The 23616-nt window shown below is 35.6% G+C and overlaps 1 protein-coding gene across 1 annotated transcript in view; it reads right to left on the bottom strand.

Moving 5' to 3' along the window:
- Positions 1-23616, bottom strand: part of LOC137387213 (transducin beta-like protein 3) — a 67721-nt gene that overhangs the window by 5017 nt on the left and 39088 nt on the right. The window contains exons 13-19 of the mRNA XM_068073551.1: positions 23189-23257; positions 21055-21125; positions 19500-19659; positions 18391-18449; positions 17985-18088; positions 17540-17608; positions 10219-10377 (exon numbers count right to left, since the gene is read on the bottom strand). Of these exons, the coding sequence (XP_067929652.1) occupies positions 10219-10377; positions 17540-17608; positions 17985-18088; positions 18391-18449; positions 19500-19659; positions 21055-21125; positions 23189-23257 (691 nt within the window). The remainder of the gene's footprint in view (positions 1-10218; positions 10378-17539; positions 17609-17984; positions 18089-18390; positions 18450-19499; positions 19660-21054; positions 21126-23188; positions 23258-23616) is intronic.

Below are 23616 nucleotides of genomic sequence, written 5' to 3'. Positions count from 1 at the left end.
GTCTAAAGCAAATAAATGCGTCTTTTAATTACCGTTAGTGATTCAATTATCTCAGTGAGACGTCTTTATTTTCTATCGCTATCGATGTAGCCAGTCGTACTGAAGGACTCGCACGCTACAGATGATGGAGGGCAGGCTAAACACCGATAAGCCACTGAGGTTATTTTATGCGATACAAACGATACATCATATCGTCAGGATCAAGAGAGAGAGAGAGATAGATAACTTTATGCATCAACTGCTCAAATTACTTTTGCAATGCTAGTAAATAGAAACATTACACCGCATTCTTGTTGCTCATTATGGTTCTCTTGTTCGTGATTGGCTGCAACAAATCATATCGCTGTAATTGGGAAATACCGCACTTAGCGATTACGTCCTGACTAAAGCCAAAATATTGCGCAGCTGTGTGGATGTTTATTAGGCTATAGACATGAAATAGATTGTGTGACAGGTTTGGAAATCATTAGATAAAAGCAAGGAACTTGCAGCTGATGATTTGTTATTAAAGTAGCAGGCTAAAATACAGGTTTCTGCTAAATAGTTGATATGTAAAAAGTATCTGAAGTGTCCGATTTTTTAAGAAAAGATCGGCCGATACCGATTCAGATACTTAATACACATATCGGCACCGATACCGATATTGAAATCGGGGCAACTCTAATCAAAAGGTTCACCATGTCTTACTCTGTGTATGTTTGACTGTGTTGTAGGTGCAAAATATGTGGAAATGTGATTACAAGCTCTTGAAAGCTCAAAAACTAACAGTTAATCGCAGCCATCACAAAAACGCCATAGTTTGGAATCCCTTTATTTCGACGATGTACTCAACTTGGTTATTGTTTTGACATGTGCTGTTATCACGTGAAATGAAAGGCCAATAAAAGGCTCAATATAAAACGTTTCATAGCACTAGTTTATTACAAACACTTCGGGTTTTACCGGAAAGCCCTTATCAAAAATAGATGCTCGCTACTTTACAGTTTTGTTTCAGTTTGGTCTAATCATCTAGTCGTAATCTGATCATGTGACCTATACTTCCTGCCAAATAGCGCGAATAATTTCTGCAGCATTTTTCGACTATCACAGGTGACCAACAGGCTTGTCATGTTAATCAGGGGATGATATACACTAGGGCTGGGCCGGTATGGAGTTACCGCTTATACCGAACCGAAGGATTCTCGGTATCTGGGAAAACTCACTATTTTCGGTATTGCTACGTTATCCGTAGGCGGTTTCGCATTTCGGTATTTATCCGTTTTTACCTTCGGTAAAAGGTTTTTTGGCAGTCTATCAGTTACCAATAATGCTTTTTCGCGCCACGCGAGATCACGCAATAATTCGTCACTTGCATTGACGCGTAAACGTTCAGTAGCGCGATTCGTTCATTGAACTGTATTGGAATAAATATGTCAAGGTAGCTATACTGGTATAACAGTAACTTACTACTTCGCTCTGCAGACATTAATTCGACGCGCCAACGCTCATTCCAAATTTTGCTATGCCACCATCTAAAGTGTGGAGTTTTTCTACAAGGACGGCTCAAAGTTTAAGGACACAAACGAAGACTGTGTCACATGTCTCATTTGTGATAAAAAGATGAAGCAGGTTAAAGGGAGTACCAGCAACATGATGTGTCACTTAAGAGCGGCTCATGCCAATCAACTGTATGCATCATCGTCATCATCACCCAACTCTAGTCAGGGACCACTTAGTCGAGGTGAGACTTACAAATAAATAAATTTAATATGATGAATTCATATCAATTGAACTATAGTTTTAGATAATTTTAACTTTAATTAGATAACTTACTATACGAAATAAATTGAATTCGTTTAAAATTCAATTGATATAAATTCAATTCATGAAATCTGATTCGTAGAATATCCACTGAATGATACTGAACCAGAAATGTGAAGCATGAAACTAATGAAATGATGGCTCTCTTGTTATAAATAGATGAAAAGCTTTGCATGTATTGTTTGGTGGTACAAGAACAAGCAGAAGTACATGCAACAACATTGATTGATTGATCTGAAGACTTAAATTCAAACAATGACAATTATTTTTGATGATGTTTCCTCATTCATGAGAAGTTCCGTCTGCTTTTAATTTCTAGATACCAAAACTGACAAAATTGATCAATAATTATCATCTCTATTCTCTATGACATCAGCAAGATGATACATTGAAACCTTTGATATGTGATATTTTTCTTTCTAGGTTTTAAACATAACAGACCTATATTTATAGCAACATCAACTCAAAGGAATTTAGATAGTTTTAGAGTGAATGATTTGGAGTCGAGTGATACTGAGAAAACCTTTGGATCACAGCTCTCTGATTGGCTATTATCACCATCTACCTCACAAGTGACCTCTATACCACATGGAACCACCCGCTCAAGAGCTTCCCCCAGTGATGATGAGCAGGGTGAGTTTGATTGCTAATGCTCATTGTTGTTGGTACAGGATGATTGTCAATCTTAGTGTTACAATAGGAATAGACATTGTCTGAATGTGATGATTTTAACCAATGCAAGTCACTGTACAAATAAATTTAATCGTACATCAATCACCTGATATCTGATGGTAAAACATAATTGTATTACTGGTGAATATTCGTCATTCGTGTTCTTTTTTGTAGATGTAACTTGTATTGAGCCGGTTATTGCCTCAAAGCCTGTTAGAAAAACTCCCAAATTGTCTAAGGCTGAATCTATACACCAGCTGTTCAGAACACCCTATTCGGCCAACTCAGCGAACCATAAGAAACTGACAATGGCTGTGGCGTCATTCATATTCAAGGAGGGTCTGCCCATCTACACAGTTGAAAAAACAGGGTTTAGGGAGATGCTGGCAACATTTGACCCACTGTAAGTGTAGTGTATGCTAGTTTCATTAAAGACATAGTATGGAGCTCTCCCTTCATTTTAGGCTCTCAGTAGGTTAAGAAGCTGGTGTTGCGATCATGAGCTCTAGTGCTATATGCTGATCATCTTGGAATGATCATTAATTTGTATCATTAACTTTTATTGTTCTCTGATCTAGGTACGCACTTCCTAGTAGAAGCTACTTTAGCCAAACCCTATTACCAGCTATGTATCAGGAAACTGTTGACATTGTCAAGAACGAGCTCAGTAGTGTTTCCTACTTCAGAGCTACCACAGATTATTGGTCATCCATCACCAAGGATCGGTACATGGCCTACACTGTCCACTGGCTGGCAGACGACTTTCAACTGAAGACACGATCTTTGCAAGTGAGCTTTATAACCAACTACAGTTATGTGTTTTTTTATTACAACAGTGTTGATTAGAAAACATACATAATCAAAACTCAAATAAAGCAAACCTAGACTCCTGATATCCTGCTTCATTATATTATAACAACAACTGGGTCAACTTTTATTTTTATCTTGCTACTTTTCTTCACCTGCCTTTTGACATCAGTGATTTCATTTTAGTGACCTTCTACCGCTTAACGTTTCATTGATGTATTTGTTTTTCTGGTGGTGTGTTAGTCTGTACCGTTTCAGTCTGTAGGTAGATGCCAGTTTAACATTTTTTTATATCAAACAAGGCTTAGTAGTATGGCGGCTTCCAGCTTCCCTTTATGCCTTGAACTATACTTCATTGGCGATGAGTGTTACAACCATAAATATAATAAATTTATAATAATTAATAATATTATATCTATGGTTACAACATATATATTTTGCCAGATGTATGCATTTACTCCACATTTTCTGCTCTTTTTAAGGTGAATCACTGTCCAGAGAACCATACCACTGTAAATATCCAGGTGATGTTGGACCAGGTCTTGATGGATTGGGATCTTGAGGCATCTAAGCAAGTTGCTTTGACTACTGATAATGCCTCCAACATCAGCAAGGCAGTCACTGATCAAGGTAAACAGTCTCAATAATCAGCTTTTGAGATTGTTATGTTATAACTATAATATTTTATCTTATTGGTAAAAGGTGGGGAAATTTTGCTGTTCAGATCACAGACCTATTAAAGCTGTCAATCCAGTTATTCTGTTTTCATTGGAAAAGTCAATAAAGGACATGTGTTTTTCTTTTTAATTCACTAATTTATAATCGATTGTTACCTTCACTGTTATTTGTCACTGTTTTAGGCTGGCTAAGAGTGCAGTGTTTTGGACACCGTCTTAATCTTGCTGTGGCCACTGCTCTGAAGCAGTCCAAGGAGGAGATAGCCCCTGCTATGTTGGCGATGAAAAAGGTCATCAGTCACTTTGCCCACTCTCACAAGAAGAAGAGGCTTTTGAAGGAGGCGCAGGTAACAATTCAGTTTGCTCACAATGAAGTTGCGCAATGAGCAATATCACATCAGATCGGGCATTAATATCTGCCATGTTTACCCCTAAAGACCTCAGCACTCACATAGGATCAAAAGTGGTTTTGTCTTGTTTTTAATTTAATGGTGTCTTAGACAGTTTCATCCATAACAATACAAGTTTGTATTTTACACCACGCCATTGCTGCAGGTACATGCCATGTTACATTTGTATAATTTTCTTTATCACATAGGATAAACTCAACATTGACAACCATTCCCTCATCAATGAGTGCCCCACAAGGTGGGGGAGTACTTTTCAAGCCATAGAGAGGTTTTTAGAACAAGAGAGAGCCATCAGACTCATACTGTCAGCTGACTACTCGGCTACACACCTGCTACTCTCTAATGTTGAGTTGGAAATTCTACAAGCCATTCACCATGCATTGAAGCCACTTGCACAGCTTACTGATTTGCTATCAGGTTAGTTTATTATTTGTTTGAAAGTATTTCTTTAACGTTAGAAGTAAACTTAATTGGCTTAGTAGTGTTTAGGCATGAACCACCAGGGCTTTATTATCCCCCTTCTCCTTTCCTCTTCCCTCTTTTCCTCCTTCACTTTGCTCGTATGGAATGGTTTGTGAAATTTTTTCACTTGCATGTAGCCTATGTCCTCAGTTTCAAAAGTGTGGAGCAACTCCACACGTTTGAAGTCTGAGGTCTTAGACTAATTTGCATGATGTGTTGCTTTGATGGCCAGCTTCATCAAGTGCTAGATTGTGATTCTCAAGTAAACTCATGTGACTGACTTATGTGGTTCCATTGTTACTAGGGGAGACAAATGTCACAGTAAGCAGTGTGTTACCGACGCTCATGCTCATCAAAACTAAGATGGTGGCAGAGCCAGATGAGGCTGCTCTATCGTCAAAGCTCAAGAAGGCAGTCTGGAAATATATGGACGACCACTTTAAGCCTATTCCAATCAACCAGCTATACCAGAAAGTATCATTCCTGGACCTAGATACAAGGGACGGTTCTATCCAGGAATTGAAAGCAGCGTAAAAGAAGAGGCCAAGTCTCTGGTGCCTGAACGTGAAGGTTGGTAGACTTTATTTTAATAAAAGATTGTACAACATTTTTTATTTCACTCGACCATGCCATAACCATACACTAAATTTAGCATTCCTTATTGATCTCTAAGCCATCAATATTACTACAGCCTTTTTGTGTGCTAAAGTTTTATGGTTGACACATTTATGGAGAGGTTGTAAAATTTCTACAAGGTTTTTTCGCAACTCCTATTGTCTAGCTCTCTATAGGTTTGAATAAGTTTTCACTTTCTTTGTTTCAGATATATTAAGTGAACCTTCAGTGATTCCAACAGGCTCAAAGTCTGAGTCTACTCTGGCAGACTTGTTGGGAGAGCTCATGGAAGACGACAATCACAACGACGAAGACGACAATCATCTAACATCAAACACAGACAAGGAGATTTCTCTCTATGCCTCCCTGCCGAGACTATCAATGAAGTCGGACCCACTGGTATGGTGGCGAGAACACAGGGAGACCTTTCCCTATTTGGCTCAGCTAGCCCAAAAATACCTGAGCATCCAGGCTACGTCTGTTTCATCAGAGAGAGTATTTAGTGCGGCAGGAAACATTGTAACCAACCAACGTAATTGCTTAAAGCCAGCCAAAGTAAACATGCTGTGTTTTCTTGCTGCCAATCTCTAAAGTAACTCAAAATTTATGACTAACACTTTATTACTTACATTGTAAAGTCTTTTTTTTGTAGCTTTTGTAGATTGTCATGGTTTTTATCTTTAGGCTAGTTTCTGATCACTGAATATGTGCTGTGTGAGATATTCAGGGGGTCATATAGTCATGCATTTTCATATTTTCTAGGCTTAATATTGCTGTCTCAGTCAGCTATTCGAATGTTTATCCAGTTTTTACTACCCATTGACAGAGATTACAATCATACCACATCGTTCATAATACAAATCTTAGTGAATATTATTACAGGTGTTTTCATTATGTAAAAGGAATAAAACTTCCTTTTTCAATCAACATATATCATCTTCAATGAAATCTAGCTGACTTTCAGGGTGTGACAAAGCCTGTGAAATAACATAATACAGCATTACATGTATTAAGCACCCCCTCTCCATCTACATAACAGGTGAAGACAATGGTTTATTTTACTCAACTTTATCTCACGCTTACACGACACATGTCATATATGTCTATAATTTAGTGGACACTGGTAACGAATGGTTGATAAATCTGTGATGATTTATGATTATATGAGATCAACACAGACCTCATAAGGGATGGGGAGAAGACATTGGTTGGATGGGTGACCCTAGCATGGCATGACCCAATGTATCCATTTCACAGTAAAACCTATCCATTGTTTTTTACGTCATCATCCTGCTTGCACATGCGCTCGTCTACAAAAAAGCCGCCATCTTTGTAGAAAACGATCGTCAATCTTTTGATTAATAGTATTTTTCGGTGTTGTTTTGATACTAAAATAAAAAAAATTAGCAAACAAGAGTACTGTTTGCAATAATTAAATGCAGAAGCATCGGCTTTTCAACGATAAAATTTGTCCATAAAGATGGGCGACAACGATAGAAAGACGTCACGAAAAGACGAAGGATTGATTACTCAAACAAATAGTACTAATAACGAATGAGTAATTGACCCTGGCCAGACCCAGTTCCCCAGCGGCCACGCAAGGGTGGGCCTGCCCAAGTTTTTTTTCCATAATATCTATGACAGGCACAGAAGCATATTTATTAAAGTATTTTCAAGTATTTATTTAAGACAGAAAACCTTATACCGACCTTCGATACTGACAATACCGACCATCTCATACCGGAATAGGATACCAAAACCCGTAAAAACCGAGGATACCGATACCGACTATACCGATCAAAAACCAGACGGATATACTCTCCGACACTCAATTCCATACCGGCCCAGCCCTAATATACACTCCTTCGAGCTAAGGTTAAAAAATTAAACGAATTTTTATGGTAGGTTTTGAGATATCATTTCTCAAAGTAACAGCATTACAATGATGATGAAATAGAAGCGTAAGAACAATAGACACAGTTTTATTGAAGGTGTGAAGTATATTTGTGAAAATATTTCGACAAATGAGGTTGCATAAAAGTGTAAACAAAAGCCATCGTGTTCAACTACGTCCCATTTGAGCCATTTTGGAAAGGAATTCTATCCTACGGCATTTTCATGATGGGTACGATTAACTGTTCGCTTTTGAGCTTTTAATCACGATTCCACATATTTTGCACCTACATGAGAGTAAGACATGGTGAATCTTTTGATACCAAATAACTGTAATGTGAATTTTGTTACAAGTCAACCTTTAAGATTTGGACCTGATTAATCTAAAATGCCAAAAATGGCTGCTGGTTCTTTTTCGTTTGTAGCTTTTTTCTTTTGTAGCTATGCCATCAGATATCTCTGTGAAGTTTGTGGTGCTGGTTTGGTTACAAACAAAAACTTCAATGGACAAGTCAGACATGAAAATGTAGCATAGATATTAAGTTCTGATACACTACTTGTACAATACCATCCTGTTATTAACTTGAAAAACTAAACTATTATCTGGCCTGGCCATTGAGGTGTTAACCATAGCATTACCATAGACCTCTTCGACTTGATTTGTCTGTGTTTGGTGAGCAACATCTCGTCGTTTGGTGTTGCTCAATAGCAGCCTTTTCATGCTTATCTTTATGAGCCCTTCATTGTATTTGGCTTGCTCATCTGCAATCGAAAGTAACACAACACGATCATGCAAATTTGTGCACAGAGTCACTAACAAAAAATGTGTATATATTTTCTTTCAGATTTTAAGCATTATAATCAGTCTGCAACAAATATTTTGAGAATAGCAAAAGTAAAAATTTAGTCACCTACCATTATCTATCCTTAGTGTGTCAACAATCAATGCTCAAATGTTGAATTGTAGAAAATTGTCCTTGTAGTCGGTAAACGTTGAGTCCCATAAAACTATTCACTCTTTCTATTAGTGAAAAATATTCAAGCACCCACATTATGTAGTTGTTGTGATGTTGTTCAGGTTGCTCCAGGCATTTCTAGTCCGTGTGCAAAGACTTGTGTTTAACGAAAGTGATCGTCTACGGAAACGGAATAGCAAAAGTACAAATTTAGTCACCTACCATTATCTATCCTCAGTGTGTCAACAATCAGTGCTCAAATGTTGAATTGTAGAAAAGTGTCCTTGTAGTCGGTAAACGAGTCCTATAAAACTATTCACTCTTTCTATTAGTTAAAAATATTCAAGCACCCGCATTATGCAGTTGTTGTGATGTTGTTCAGGTTGCTCCAGGCATTTCTAGTCCGTGTGCAAGACGTGTTTAACGAAAGCGATCGTCTACAGAAACTAAAGCGAGATAAATTGTACACGGCTCACTCATGCTTACAAGGTAGATCTCACCAGTCAAAATACTCACAACTCACTTGAATGTTTAAAACTCAATTGATGGGAGTCAAATTAGTTTAACCAAAATATGCTCAGCATACGTTTTTAGAAACCTTTTCTGTTTCATAAGTACAGCTTCAATAATGAGCATAATCTTCTTCCATATACATGTAACTCGTGTTTGTTTGTTGGTCTGCCGTACATCCAGTTAGTGATAAAATACGCACGCTTGCAATGATTGCCAGTGTTAGGAATGACATGACTGCTTCGCTCTGAAATTGAACATGACAACACCGATTTTGCAGACAAGCAAGCTAACCACTATGGCACACGGCCACCTTACCATACTATGGAATAATTGTGGACATATTTCTTACACCTGCCAATTTTCAATGGCGCATGGGACTACCAGTGTACTAGAAAAAAATTACATGCTCGGACTTCCCCAAAATGCTACTAATATATGTATATAGAGCATAAACTTAACTATTTCGCTACTGTAAGCGGATGTATCGGCTATCGCGGTAATAGAAGTACAGACTGTAAGGCGATGTATCGGCTTATCAATAGGGTTGCACTTTCTTTTCATTACGAAGCCTACACATTAGCTAGACCAATCAAATTTGGTCTACAACGAAAGAAACCTTGCTGCCAATCATGTGCAACCAATCGAAAATCTTTTGGCTCAGTAATTCCATTTCTAATTATTTTTCAAAACGGGAAAACCAGATCATTATCGTCCTGGCAATAAGAAATTCACCGCGTTCGTTCAACGCAAAGAAAGCGTCAGAAACTTTGCGAGAGTGGGATTCACTAAACAATTTTATACCTATCTTGTAGAAAATTATGTTCTGAATAGGATGCATTTTACAGTAAAACAATATCTGTATTGATTCTCGAGATATTGCTTAAATACTAACGGTATATAGATTTTTCAAAAATCCGTTTGAATTAATTTGGTCAGAATAACGAATTTAGCGCAGCAGTGAAAGAGTTAATTAAACTTGCAGCACACACAGAAATGAACAGACGTTAGAAATTTAAAAGTTAGAATGGTGAATGTATATGTTGATTAAAAATAAATTTGCTAAATTTTTTTTATTACCCATGCAACGCCGGGCATTTAGCTAGTAGTAAGATAAAATGTCTAATTGCTTGAGGTTGACACTAGTATGTGCTTTATTTTAAGTACCTCCAATGAAATTACTAGCCAACTATGAGTTATGCTAACTAACAATGTATCCATTTTTCATTAAATTTTGTTGACAATTTCAGAGTTTTATTAGCAAAAAGAGCAAAATTCTTCTCTTGTATATCAACATGCCATGATGCTTACATGAGTAGAGAATGAATTCCTCCAGCGCCGCCTACTTGTATAGGTATGAGTTCATCCAGTAATGCCTACCAGTGTAAGGAAATGAGTTCCTCTAGTAATGCCTACCTGTGTAAGGAATGAGTCCCTCTAATGTAGTCTTAATGTTTCCTAGCTGCAACAGGTCTTCAGGAGAATGTATCCTCAGAACTTGGTTGAGCAGAAGTTGTGCCTCATGACAGTTCTTACTGCTTGTGTTCCACTCGGTGCAGAACCTCAGCAAAACATCTGCAACAGACACACAACTCCAACCTAATAACAAAAATGTCTATAAAAAGAGCCACCTTTTATCTATGAAACCAGATGATAACGCACATAGACCTCAGTAGTCGAGCATAATAATTAATATAAATTTATGGGACAAACTTTCTAAATGATATGTTTATGCGATGTCAATTATTCCCTATCTATGGAGCACTAGTACCCTGGCAATCCAGTGTGCTGTGAGAGATCATCTGGTGTGTCAATAATATGCAGAGAATAAGTACGTGCAGAACTATTCTGAAATGGTGCAAGGTGAATGATTAGCGAAGGTGTTAGTATGTCATTCTACAGAGCTGAATGTTATGAGCTCGGGTCTTGTTGAAGCGATATTTTACCATAACCCCAAATCGTGGATTTAAACAGATGGACGAACAGACAAAAAGACACCTATTATAGCAAAGATTCAATTATTATCAAAACTTTTCATTGATTATCATATATACATATATATATATATACATATATGTATATATATACATATATATACATATATATATGTATATATATATATATGTATATATATATGTATATATACATATATATATATATAAATCTCAATGTTTGCCTTTTTGTTAAACCCTGTGTCCATCTGTAACAATCTAACAATGAAAAATCCACATGGCACTGGACTTTATCTCAAGACCTCCAGATCTAGAGGCGGCGAACTTTGCCATTAGGCTACACAGAATACAATGGATTCATTGGCAAATAGTCATTATATTGGTTAAAATACTCATGCTTAAAGCGCTTTCTTGCGGTTAATAACCAGAACTGTTGATCGTTATGGCGGAACGATTGTTAAGCTGACCCATAAGGCAGGTATTGTTTTAGTAAAGATTTGAGTAAAGATCTAGCTTACCAAGTAAGTGAGTCAAATTCATTATGTAATTATTTCATTATTCTATTCTATTATTCGGCTAGTATGCATATATGATAGACAATTACTTCTCACTGTACTTTTGCAGTCGGTAATTTCGACAATATCCGTTTGATGGTTTTGGCTTTATCTCCGACTTCCATGAAACCCTGTTTTAATTGTTTTCAATTGTCTGATCACGATTAAGATGTTATTTAATTGATTACAGCTTCAGGAGTGTAACTCGCTGTCTTTATAAGTACATATTCGGGTAACAGAGCAATACTTTCTGTATGTATACATAATAAAAGGTTTTTAATACCTCTAGTGCATGCACAACACATCTCATTTGAGATCATTTCACCATCTGCTAGGTGGTCAATACTTTCCAAAGTGCCTGCTGGCCTGAACTCTTCTTCTGCACTGCTGAACTAATCAATATTAACGTCTAAACATTTTTTAGCAGAGCAAAACTTTTACGCGTTGCTATCTGAAAAGATTTTTGCGAAGTAGTGATAAACTTTTAGCCAGATTCTTGCTTGACACAAGTTGTCCAAAGCATCGTAATTGCTGAAAAGTTTTTATATACATCAAAGTATTAAGACTGCGCTAAACAAAGAGCTACTATTAGCCTGATACAGGTACAGTACGTACTAGTTATTTTTATAGTGTTGCAATCAGAGTTTTTAACAAAAACCTAAACTATGTTGGAAAACGGACTTTGATACTACTAAAAACTACGAATAAATTAATTGTTATTGGTGCAATGGAGTCATTATTAGCACATTTTGTGGACACTTTTCTACTGATCACTTGCTATTATGAGTTCGTAAAGATTAAGAACGTCTAATAGTGGCGGTCAAATGGAAGTGGCATTCAAATAGAAATTGCGTTCAATTAAAGGGTGGTGCTCTATTTTTAAACCCATCTCCCATAGTGACGTTCAAATGCAGGTTTTACAGCAAGTTTCATCAACAATGGTATAGCTTGGAAAATATTTTTGGTACAGTTTCGGCTAATAATTATGCAAATTATGCATCGTGTCGACTGTATCTTACTCAAATATTAAATTATGGTTGTAAAAGTGATGAAAATGTCTTAGCATGATGCTAATTTACTGAGCAAAACCTCATCAGACTTTGTTGCTCTTTTGAGAAAACAATGTTAAACATGCCATCATTGGATAAGTGCCCAAGAGTGCTTACGTTAGTGTCTGTAAATCTGCATATGGCATCGCAAAATGCCAAGGTTACGATACTCCAGGAAAACATCAAACAATGCAAATTATGAAAACAATCAAAGTTCACTCACCTAGAGTCAACTGTATCAACCGTCAAACTGCGCATGGAGGTCATCCATGTGCAGTTTTTATTCTATATTTAAACCAGTTTGATGAAAATTAAAATTCGAACAATACTAAGCTTTGCTGACTTTTGCAGTCTTCACTATAATTAGACCTGTGTCTATAGCCAAGCTAAGAGCGTTAGAAAAAAGTCCTCGCTCATGAGTCGAACTCAGATAATTATGTTGCTTAGCAGATGACTTTAAAGTGAAGTATAGACTTTTAGTAAACACTTTTGCCGTCTTTACTATATAATAAATATGGTATTAATAACTATTATAATATAATAATATATAATTATACTTAATAAAATGATAACTATTATAATAAGTATAATAATAACTATAATAAGTGATAATTTTTAAAATATGGCATACAAATATTTGCATTGCTGTTAGCATATGTGTATCTTTAGTATGTTATATAAATTCCTTGCATAGACATGTATATGAATCATTTAAAAAGATATCCTGTATATCCTACTATAGAGGTATCATCTACCATGCTAGTGCATCCTGTTGTTATCTGCATTCAGAAGTGTAATCAAGTGCTTAGACTTAGTTACTTCAGTAATTCTTGCACTACACAGTTAGCTATGCATAGGTCAATTCAGCTTGTCAAGCTCAAAGGCTAAATCTCTACTATAATAAGGCCCTGTCCGCCCGTCTGAAGCTAAGAGTGTTAGGAAAAAAGATTGTACCACACAGGAATTGAACTTGGATAATCGGATTCCTAGCTAAGCACACTATTGTCTGCACCACTTGACTACCTTGCAGCACCACATAATAATTGTGAATATACATGTAGTTATGTCGCGTGATGATTTTTCATGATGCAAGGGACTGCCAGTGTAGTAGCAAAGCTGTATATCACTCGTACTGATAGACACTGGCTTGTAATAGACTTAGATTCTTTAGCCGTGAGTACCTGAAATTGTGGGCATGATAACAACGCATCCAATAGTAATGTTTGTTTTTCTGATGAACTTTGGGCCATCTTAAAGTTTTACGAAAGCCTCAGGCAACAAAAAATGATGTCAAGTCTTTTATAGCTGAACAGATCGTCGACTACAGTATAGCAACAATTATTTGAGTTTTTATTGACAGCGATACTACTTGTGTGAAAGGGTACCAAATGCTAAGCTATGTGATCTTCAAAAAAAACTTCCTGATTAAATTAAACCTGTTTATCCTGTAACAGTTTTCGCAAAAGGTGTAGCCTTTGCTGTCACAGCTACTACAAAATCAAGCTTTGATCATATAAAAAGTTTTATCATTTTCTAAATTTTGCATTTGATGGCATTTTAATGTGCTTTAGGACTTCTAGGTGGACTCATCAGTCAATTTCATAAGCAAAAGATAACTACATCACTAGTACATAGCCGTTATTAGTACATAGCAATTCTTATAATTAAAGTGAAACACTTCTATAAGTCAATGATCGGACAACTAGAAGTTTGGCCTGCAATAGAGAGAATTGCAATGAACTTTAGACTAAAACCTGCATGGAGCCTGAAGCTATGATTACAAACCAAATTACTATCAGCCTGTATAAAGGAGTTGCTGCAGCAAAACTAAACTCAGTAGATTTGAAGTAAAGCCGTGGTCTCACAAGAAATTGATCATCCGTCAAAGATCTGCCTTCATATCAGCTACACGTTACTAAACGTGTCAGATGTAGAAAATAGCACCTGCCTAACGACGCCGCTCATGTACAAAGTAGACTTAAGTGAAGTATGTTGTCAAATGTAACATTTAAATCAAAAGTCTCCTGACAAATTAAACCTGTGACTCACAAGCTAAAGGTTTATGTGTAATACTCAAGACTTGGGTGGTTTTGAAAAAGAGAGTTCCAACCATAAAACATGTTACAGCTACAAGTCTATGAAAAATTGTTTTAAGCAAACATTTATTAATTCATATACAAACTTGGCTGTATTGCGTGAATTTTAAAATAAAAATAATATATACTAGAAATTCCACTGTCATACAGCCCACGACCAAAGTAATAATGGAAAAAAGAAAGGGTACTGTTGGTTGTTGAAAAAGTAGTTCTCAGCAGGAATTGACAGAGTATAATGTAAATGAGACTTGTTTGAGATGATATAAAATAAATTTGAGGGAGCACGACTCTAAAAAGGCCCAACAGAAGTGTAACAGAAATAAATATTAATAAAATAAATAATTAACTATCTCAAACTTATGTTTTACAATAATAAAATAAATATCAATTTAAGCTGTAGACCTAAACTACTGTGCGTAATTTAAATAACAGCAATAATGAAATATGTTTATTTTATCTCTTATTATATTAAAATGCAATATTAAAAGTAAATGGCAAGATGCCGTGTAATATACAACTTGAAAGTTGGTTGTTGGTTAAAATAAATATTAATTCAAGCTGTAGACCTAAACTACTGTAAGTAATTAAACTAACAACAGCAATAATGAAATATGTTTATTATATCTCTGAAATGCAATATTAAAAGTAAAATATATCGTAATATACAGTTTGAAAGTTGGTTGTGTTGAATGTAGAACGGTTTTGACAGCGATATGTAACAGAAATAAGTATTAATAAAATAAATATCTAACTATCTCAAACTTATGTTTTACAATAATAAAATAAATATTAATTCAAGCTGTAGACCTAACCTACTGTACGTAATTTAACTAACAACATCAATAATGAAATATGTTTATTATAGCTCTGAAATGCAATATTACAAGTAAAATATATTGTAATATACAGTTTGAAAGTTGGTTGTTTTGAATGCATAACAGTTTTGACAACGATATGTAACAGAAATAAATATTAATAAAATAAATATCTAACTATCTCAAACTTATGTTTTACAATAATAAAATAAATATTAATTCAAGCTGTAGACCTAACCTACTGTACATAATTTAACTAACAACAGCAATGCCAACAATAAAGAAATACATGTATGTTTATTATATCTCTGAAATGCAATATTAAAAGTTAAACGGCAAACTGATGTGTAATATACAGTTTGAAAGTTGGTTGTGTTGTGATGAATGTAGAATGGTTTTGACAGCGATATGTAACAGAGAGCAAGCGTTGGCATTTACGCGTCTGGAAGTTTTATGCAAACTGGAGTGAAATAAAGAAATATTCTTGTCATAAAAGGGCGTTGTAGTAACGCCCTACCTTGTAGATAAGATGTAAAGAAATCTGGCTGATGTTCTAGATAATTTGAAAAACCTTCGGTAATTGGACAAAAACGTAGGCTGATAAACTGTGTACCACATTTTCGTACCTGTAAATCGGTCTACGTCTCAAACAGTACACAGTAAACAGTTATACTATCTGTCGCACGGCTTTATTGGCGTTTCGTAGGTCGGTCGAAACTATTAATAAACCAAGCTGTTGAAGTGTTTTGTGGCAAGACTTTATCGTTCTATTCTCTGTCGCTCGGCGTTTCAATTTCCGGTCTTAACTTTTATTAAACGAAGCGTTTCAAGCGTTTTGTGACGATTTTCGTCCTAATAAATCTGTCTATTTATGTATAATCTGATCAGATGGGTTAGTTTTAGGAATTTGCGGTAACCTTTCAAAGGCTTGGTAACATATTTAAATAGGTTTATCTGCGTTTTGTATCATTATTATACTTAAACGACTTTACTGAAAAATAGTTAAATTTGTTGATAGGATTTCGTTGCAAGGGTTTGGTGACGGCCGTTAACGGATAATTTTTCGGGAGTTGTGTGCACATGTGCATTTATCATAAATCTCCCAATCAATCGTTTCACTCTTGTTTGGTCGTGGGACCATCATTTATTGGGGTGTTTGCTCACTAAGACTTCCTTCTTGTTAGACCTCAGAATTACCAATTACACGGCTGAGTGCAAATGTGAAGAAATCACTCAAACCAAAAAAATAGACCCCAACTTGGACTGAACCTACAACCTTATAGTAGTAAGTCCTGAGCCAGGAGATACTCAGCGTACGTACAGTCATATCTTTACTTAGGCTGGTCAGTTTTTTGAGCATCGCGGTTTTCTAGGTAAAAGTAGGGAACGGAAAGAAAAAACTAAACGAAAAATTCCTCTGAACCGTTCACCTGTATTGCCAAGCCTACATTTCCATTTGCATGCATATAAGGTAAAACAATAATAAAAACAATTTAAATTATTTTGTAAACTTTCCTTGATAATTCATTTGTTATATTATTGTGTTAACTATCCACAGTATCAATTGGGAAATTAGTGTAGGTTTTTTAATTGGAAAATTATTGTTGGTTCTTCAATTGGGAAATTATTGTAGGGTCTTTAATTGGGAATTTATTGTAGGTTCTTTAATTGGGAAATTATTGTAGGTTTTTGAACAGCGGAATTAATTGGACCAATTAGCGTAATCGTATGGCGATGTTTTACTCGGCGTACAATGAACTTTACACACAAAGAGGACTTCTTGTATGTTGAGGTTTGACTGTAAGGAGAGCTGTCACGTAATGGTAAGTTAGAAAAACTCTGTTGTTGTAAATTGTTTCTTTTGCCATCCATAGAAACAATGAAAAGATTGAAGCCCTAACAATTCATTTAGTGAAAATAGAAATAGTTAACTCTGTTAGTTTTCCAAGGAGAAAAAGAAAACAACTCTTGATAGCCAACTAAGGACTTATGCACGCTGTATTGCCAGATGTTGGGGTTGTCCTCTCGATGATTATTTGTCAACTATGTGCACTGTAAGCAGATGGTACTGTCAAGGCAAGGCTGATACGTTTCGTTTAACCACCCTGATTTGAGATGTTCTTACGTTGTAGAAATGTTATTAAGAAATTAAGTTTTATGCTGACAATAAAGAGCTAAAAAAAAATAAATGGAATAATATGATTCATCAAAGTCCTCCAGAGTTAAACTCAAGGTAAATCTATAGCAAAAACTTGAGAATATTTGACTAACCAATTTGCGGAAGAGAAAGCTTTTCAACAGTCTCAGATAAAACTTCTTCTGTCTCCATTTTCAGAATCTCTGTAACATAAAAAGACAACCCTCATAACATCGCCATAAATTAAAAATATTCCAAAGTTAAATTCAAACTATTGACATTTCAAACATGCACAAGAAAAGACATTCATTAGTGTAATGTAACAATGTAAGACAACTCCTGAATAACACAGTAATTCAATTAAATGCCACGCAGTGTAGATAAAAGTTTTTACCAGATGCTATAGGTCGCAAAATAAACATGTACAGATGGGAAGACAATGTATTATATGCCAAAGATATAACAAAAGATATTTAATTGACAATGAATGTTACTCAAATCAGATTTGTAACCTTACGCAAGGAACCAGCCACAGTAATATGCCTAGATATGCCTACATAGATTCAACCATAGACCTACCATTGACAATCTTAAGTGTATTAAAAGGCTTCTCCATAGTCAGAGCAAGACTAAGAGCCTCTTCATACCTCTTCTCATGGATAAGGTTGGACAACTCCTGCTCCCTGCAAGTCACCACATTTAGTATTACTCACTCAAGCCTGCGAGCAGCTCCAACTAGGAGCAAACTTTATCTGAGAGCCAACTCATTGCGGGTCAGGATAGATAACAACCGTTAAAACTTTTGTTATGATAAAATGTTTGATAGTTTGGAAAAATTATTGATATGAGTATCAATACATGTAATTGATAAAATGTTAACCAATTATTGACTCACCATCAATTATTGAACCAAGCTGTCAACTGATGGCTCTCATAAGGACGAACAGAGAACAGTATATAGATAGGAGTAGCAAGTGTTACTTACTGTAAGAATATCTTTTCCTTTTGTTTTCTGACTTGCAGGACTTGCTCTTCCGTTACGTCCTACAATGTGGGTTCACATAACCTCTTACAATGGATACTAATTACTCAATTATTTTCAACTCATTTGACATAGTGTATCTCTACGTGGCGTAACTTTATGTATTATCACTCTATGTAACTTATCTTGATGTACCGTACCTATATGTATCACTGCTTCATGGAACCTCTCTATTTAGCATAACTATATATAACATCTCCCTATAAAACACCTCTCTATGTAGTACCATTTTAAATAACACAGCTCTAAGTAACATCACTCTATGTAAAATCTCCTTATGTAACATAACTACATCTAACACAGCTTTATGTACTATCACCATATGTAATATAATTTTTATGTCACATCTCTCTAAGTAGAATCACTCTATGTACCGCAGCTCTGTGTAACAACACTCTATGTACTGAAGCTCTATGTACCAACACTCTATACACCGCAGCTCTATGTAACAACACTATATGTACCGCAGCTCTATGTAACAACACTCTATGTATCGCAGCTCTATGTAACAACACTATATGTAACATCTATTTTTAACAACATTTGATGTAATAGAACTCCATGTGTTAAGTTAACTATGCATTACAGAATGTCGCTCTATGTACGCGTCACTCTATGTAAGCATAAGTCTATGGAACAAAAATTAAGGTGGCACTAATGTACATTACATTGCTCTATCTAAAGGCAACCTATGAACCACAACTGTAGCTAACAACTACAGTAACTTATTTGGTCTAGGTTATTCTGATAATGTACTTATTTGGTCTAGGTTATCCTGACAACCTATTTATTTGGTCTAGGTTATGCTGATAATGTACTTATTTGGTCTAGTTTGTGCTGATAATGTACTTATCTGGTCTAGGTTATGCTGATAATGTACTTATTTGGTCTAGGTTATGCTGATAACATACTTATTTGGTCTAGGTTATGCTGATAACATACTTATTTGGTCTAGGTTATGCTGATAATCTACTTGCTACTTCCCCTCTAGCTATAGTACCACCCACTCCAACACAACTCATAAATCTCAGCTGCATAAAGCACTAACAGACCTTCCAGACAACCAATGTGCCTCCTGCACAGGCTGACACCATCCTGTCCTGCGTGGACTTGTCAGTAGTGAGAGCCCAGCATCTCTCACTGTGTCCTTCCATTGTCTTTACCAGCTCAGTGTCCTTTATGTTCCACAACTTTATTATACCCGCATCGTCACTGCAATATGAACAAATACATTGACATAGAGTCTAGCAGTATTTGGCGACGTTTTGCTGAAGTTAAGGTGTCGATATTGTGGCGATGGAAGTTTTTGACGCTAATTGATTTGGTGCCGAAGTTTAGGCACCACTTGTAATGCTTTGAACTGGATTCGTTTGAGCGTCTTCAGGTAGGTTATTGAAGTGCCCACTCTTCCTTACATGCCAGACCGCCGACAGTCATATTAAATCCCTCTACAGAAATGGCTGAATATATTTGATGTAAGAGAAATAAATTAAAACTTTTTCACAATGGATGCTTATTATATATTGGCAAGCATAGTAAGGATCATAATAAAAGTTTTTTTGGAAATTATGAACAATTGGGAATAAAGAATTAGTTGAAACTATGATAAAAACCAACAGAAATAAAACACAATAAGGAAGTATGAGATCAGTAAGCAACTTCAAGACTTGAATGAATCCAGTTCAAAGCATTAAGGAGAGCTGCCTACACTTTGGCATTAAAACCACTGGTACCAAATAACATCATTACGATTGGCATAGACAAACAGAGTATATCAGGAGTGTGATCAGTTAGTTCCTAAGGGGTATATCAGGAGTGTGATCAGTTAGTTCCTAAGGGAAAGCTCAGTGCGATTGGTTGTTTCGAAAAGGAAATCTTGTTATGACTGCATCAACCTAGCACAAGATCAGACTGGCCTGTCACTCCAACATGGAATCTAACAGCAACTCAAATAATTACATTTATAAGCAAAAATTTACTGAACTGATGAAAGTTGTAAATAAAATAGTTTTTACGACTATTTAAAACATCACACAACAAAAATCTTTACTATAATAAGAGACAAGTCCGTCAGTCCATCCGAAGCTGCGGTTAGAAGATGAGGTGAAAGACTGCATCGTTTGTGATTCAAACATTCAGCTTAGTAGCCCAACACCCTAAAATTTGTGGCGATCAGTTGCGTTCCAACATTTCTGAATATTTGTGCACATAGTTACACTTATGGCTTTATTGACACACCGTGGGATCCCTCACAGACTACTAGATTGCTAATGTACTAGTAATTATAATAATCATATAACTACCATGCAATGTGGTAAAGTTCACTCTCTCACAACCATACTCCATGTCGAATCAATCACTATTCAAACCATTTTGAGTTTGTACAAGGGAGAAGAGCCGCTATTCGAAGCCGCTTCAGAACTATATGTCATTTCTTTCACTAACTTGTTACTGCATGGTCCTTGCAAATCATGTTTATGACTTGTACTCTGGTATTTCATATATCGTGAAATAAATTAACTTTCTGGAATAAAGTTATACAATAAAGTAATATAATACAGTAAATTTCTATAAAGTAAAACTGACCATGATAAAAGTACAACCCACCTTGACACAAACTGCATTCCTCGTGTAACAAAGGAGACATTAAGCACAGGAGACTCGTGACCTTCGAATGTCTACAAAATGGGTGGCATATAAGGCCAAGGCCACACAGATTAGTTCCATTTATAAGCCCCCCAAAGAAATCTATATGAATCAGTAATAAAAGTGTATTTAGATGAAGACAACTTGAGAATTCACCCTATAAAGGAAGATCGTTGGAAACCATTGCACGGGAACAAGGAATCCGCTTCTTTATCGTTAAAGGATCAATGACACCATTTTAAAACTACAGTCAAACCTTTGGCGCAGTCAAACCTTTGATGCAGTCAAACCTTTGGTACAGTCAAACCTTTGGTACAGTCAAACTTTTGATACAGTAAAACTTTTGGTACAGTCAAACTTTTGATACAGTCAAACTTTTGGTAGAGTCAAACTTTTGGTACAGTCAAAATTTGACTGATGAAGTTAACCTGTTCCAATATTTGTTTTATATGCTAAAATTATTGGACGTTAACATATTCCCATAAAAACGCATTATATTTTGTTAAGCTTGTTACTAAACTATATGCAAAAGCTATATTAATAAAGCACTAAAATAGCCAGTAAAAATATTTTTTATTGTAGCTTACCTTAGAGACAGTGCGACAGACTTAGAGACCATGTGTAGGTGTTAGAAATATATGACAGAGCTTAGTCTAAAGTACACTAGATAAATTTAAACTAATTTATGTAATTTTTAATTATTGTAATGTTTTAGTTTTAATTTCCGCCATATTTTCTTGCTTTTACTTACACAACTGTGATGTTTCTGGGCATTTCATATTTTAGCAGCTACTTCGTATGCCATGACAAATATTTGCCCCTATTTTACGCTGCATGTGAAACGATTTGTATGCAGTGGCCGTGGGTCAAGGTTTTCAGTTATTAGTAGCTATAGTGCTCTTTCATTTACCAGCAATGATCTTGAAATTAATAAAATGATAAACTAAATTTAAAAACAAAAAAATTGGGGGCACTGACATAAGGAAATACTTTTTGACAACACATGGACTTCTGGACAGACTGCCAACTAGCCAATCTGTGGATGTGATACAATTAGCTTACAGTAACTGCCATTGTACCTTGTCATATATATTTCCTGCGCATACAGGAGAAAAGGTCAAAGAGTGATGTACAAGTTCGTAAATAAAGTCTGTATTGTATTTAGACATTCAATAGTAGTGTTTGAGTCGTGGCTATAAAATGGCTTCTAACCACTTCAGCGGCTCATCTTCTGACAAGTGCCATAAGTAATTGCTTTTTTGCAAAGATTGGAAATTTTAAAAACTCTTTACAAATAAGCTCTTCTCTAAAGTCAGTTTATCAGAATATGTTAACATTTAAAATTTATTTTTCGATATAAAAATTATGTCAATGCTTGTTCTGCTTTCACGAATAAAGATTTTGATTGGATGACTTAAATATTCCATAAAGGGCAAGAAAACTGAGTGATTTCAATATCGGCCAATAGTAATTGAGGCAACTCGCAATATTGACCAATAATATTTGAGGCAACTTCCAATATTGACCAATAGTATTTGAGGCAACTCCCAATATTGACCAATAGTATTTGAGGCAACTTCCAATATTGGCCAATAGTAGTTTTTTGGATTTTTTAGTTTTTTTAGATTTTCAATTACCTTCACTATTTTTATTAATCACGCAAACAATTATTTTTAAGTAGGAGTTATTGATTCTAATAATATAAATTGCTAGAGTTATGAAGGATCTAAAAAATGCTGATGCCACCAGGAGGGCTAGTGTAGCCACCCTTACACTTCATGCAGAAAAACAATCGTGCTAACTTTGATCTTCATGCATTAGAACGGTTGTTACCATAGCAATAGCCAAAACATAATGATACAATAATAGTATAATCAAATAAACTTGGCTTATCATAAGGTAGCAGCCTTGGCCCAATTATCTTGACCTTGACACAGTAATTCTGAACTTCTGACATTCACATTATAATACTCGTCTTGAAATAATGTTGATAATGTCCTAACCATACTGCTAGTGACTTTGAATATAATAGTTTTGACTTAAATTAAAGGTATTGACAACGGAATGGCAATGACCTTGACATAATAGTTCTGACCTTGACACAAGTGAAGTCTGTAATAGTAAAAATCTTCAGGGTTCCATCAGCTGACGCTGTTATTATGCACTGCAAAACAGCAAACAATTGAATGGTTATTAATGGTTAACAGGATACAAAATTTAGATACAGAAAAAACTTATACTTATTATTAGAACCAGTAGAAATCAATGGAATAGAAACAGAAACTGATATGGCCTGATGTAAAACAATAGCATGGATTGATATTAGCAGGTGCAAGTACTACCTAAGCACACTCAAACCTTGACTTACCTCCACATACTAATACCCTACAGGATAAAATTATTCGCGGAGTTAAATTTAACCCGGAGCAGTAAGCTTGGAGTTGCTTGGGATTCCCTCTATTTTTTTCACACACTGCTACACTGCTTTCCCGACATAAGTTCATGAACTCGTTCATTGAGGAC

The sequence above is a fragment of the Watersipora subatra genome, chromosome 2 (assembly GCF_963576615.1).
Source record: "Watersipora subatra chromosome 2, tzWatSuba1.1, whole genome shotgun sequence".
NCBI lineage: Eukaryota > Metazoa > Bryozoa > Gymnolaemata > Cheilostomatida > Watersiporidae > Watersipora > Watersipora subatra.
The sequence above is the reverse complement of the archived record's forward strand: the minus strand, read 5'-3'. Positions and strand labels throughout refer to the sequence as shown.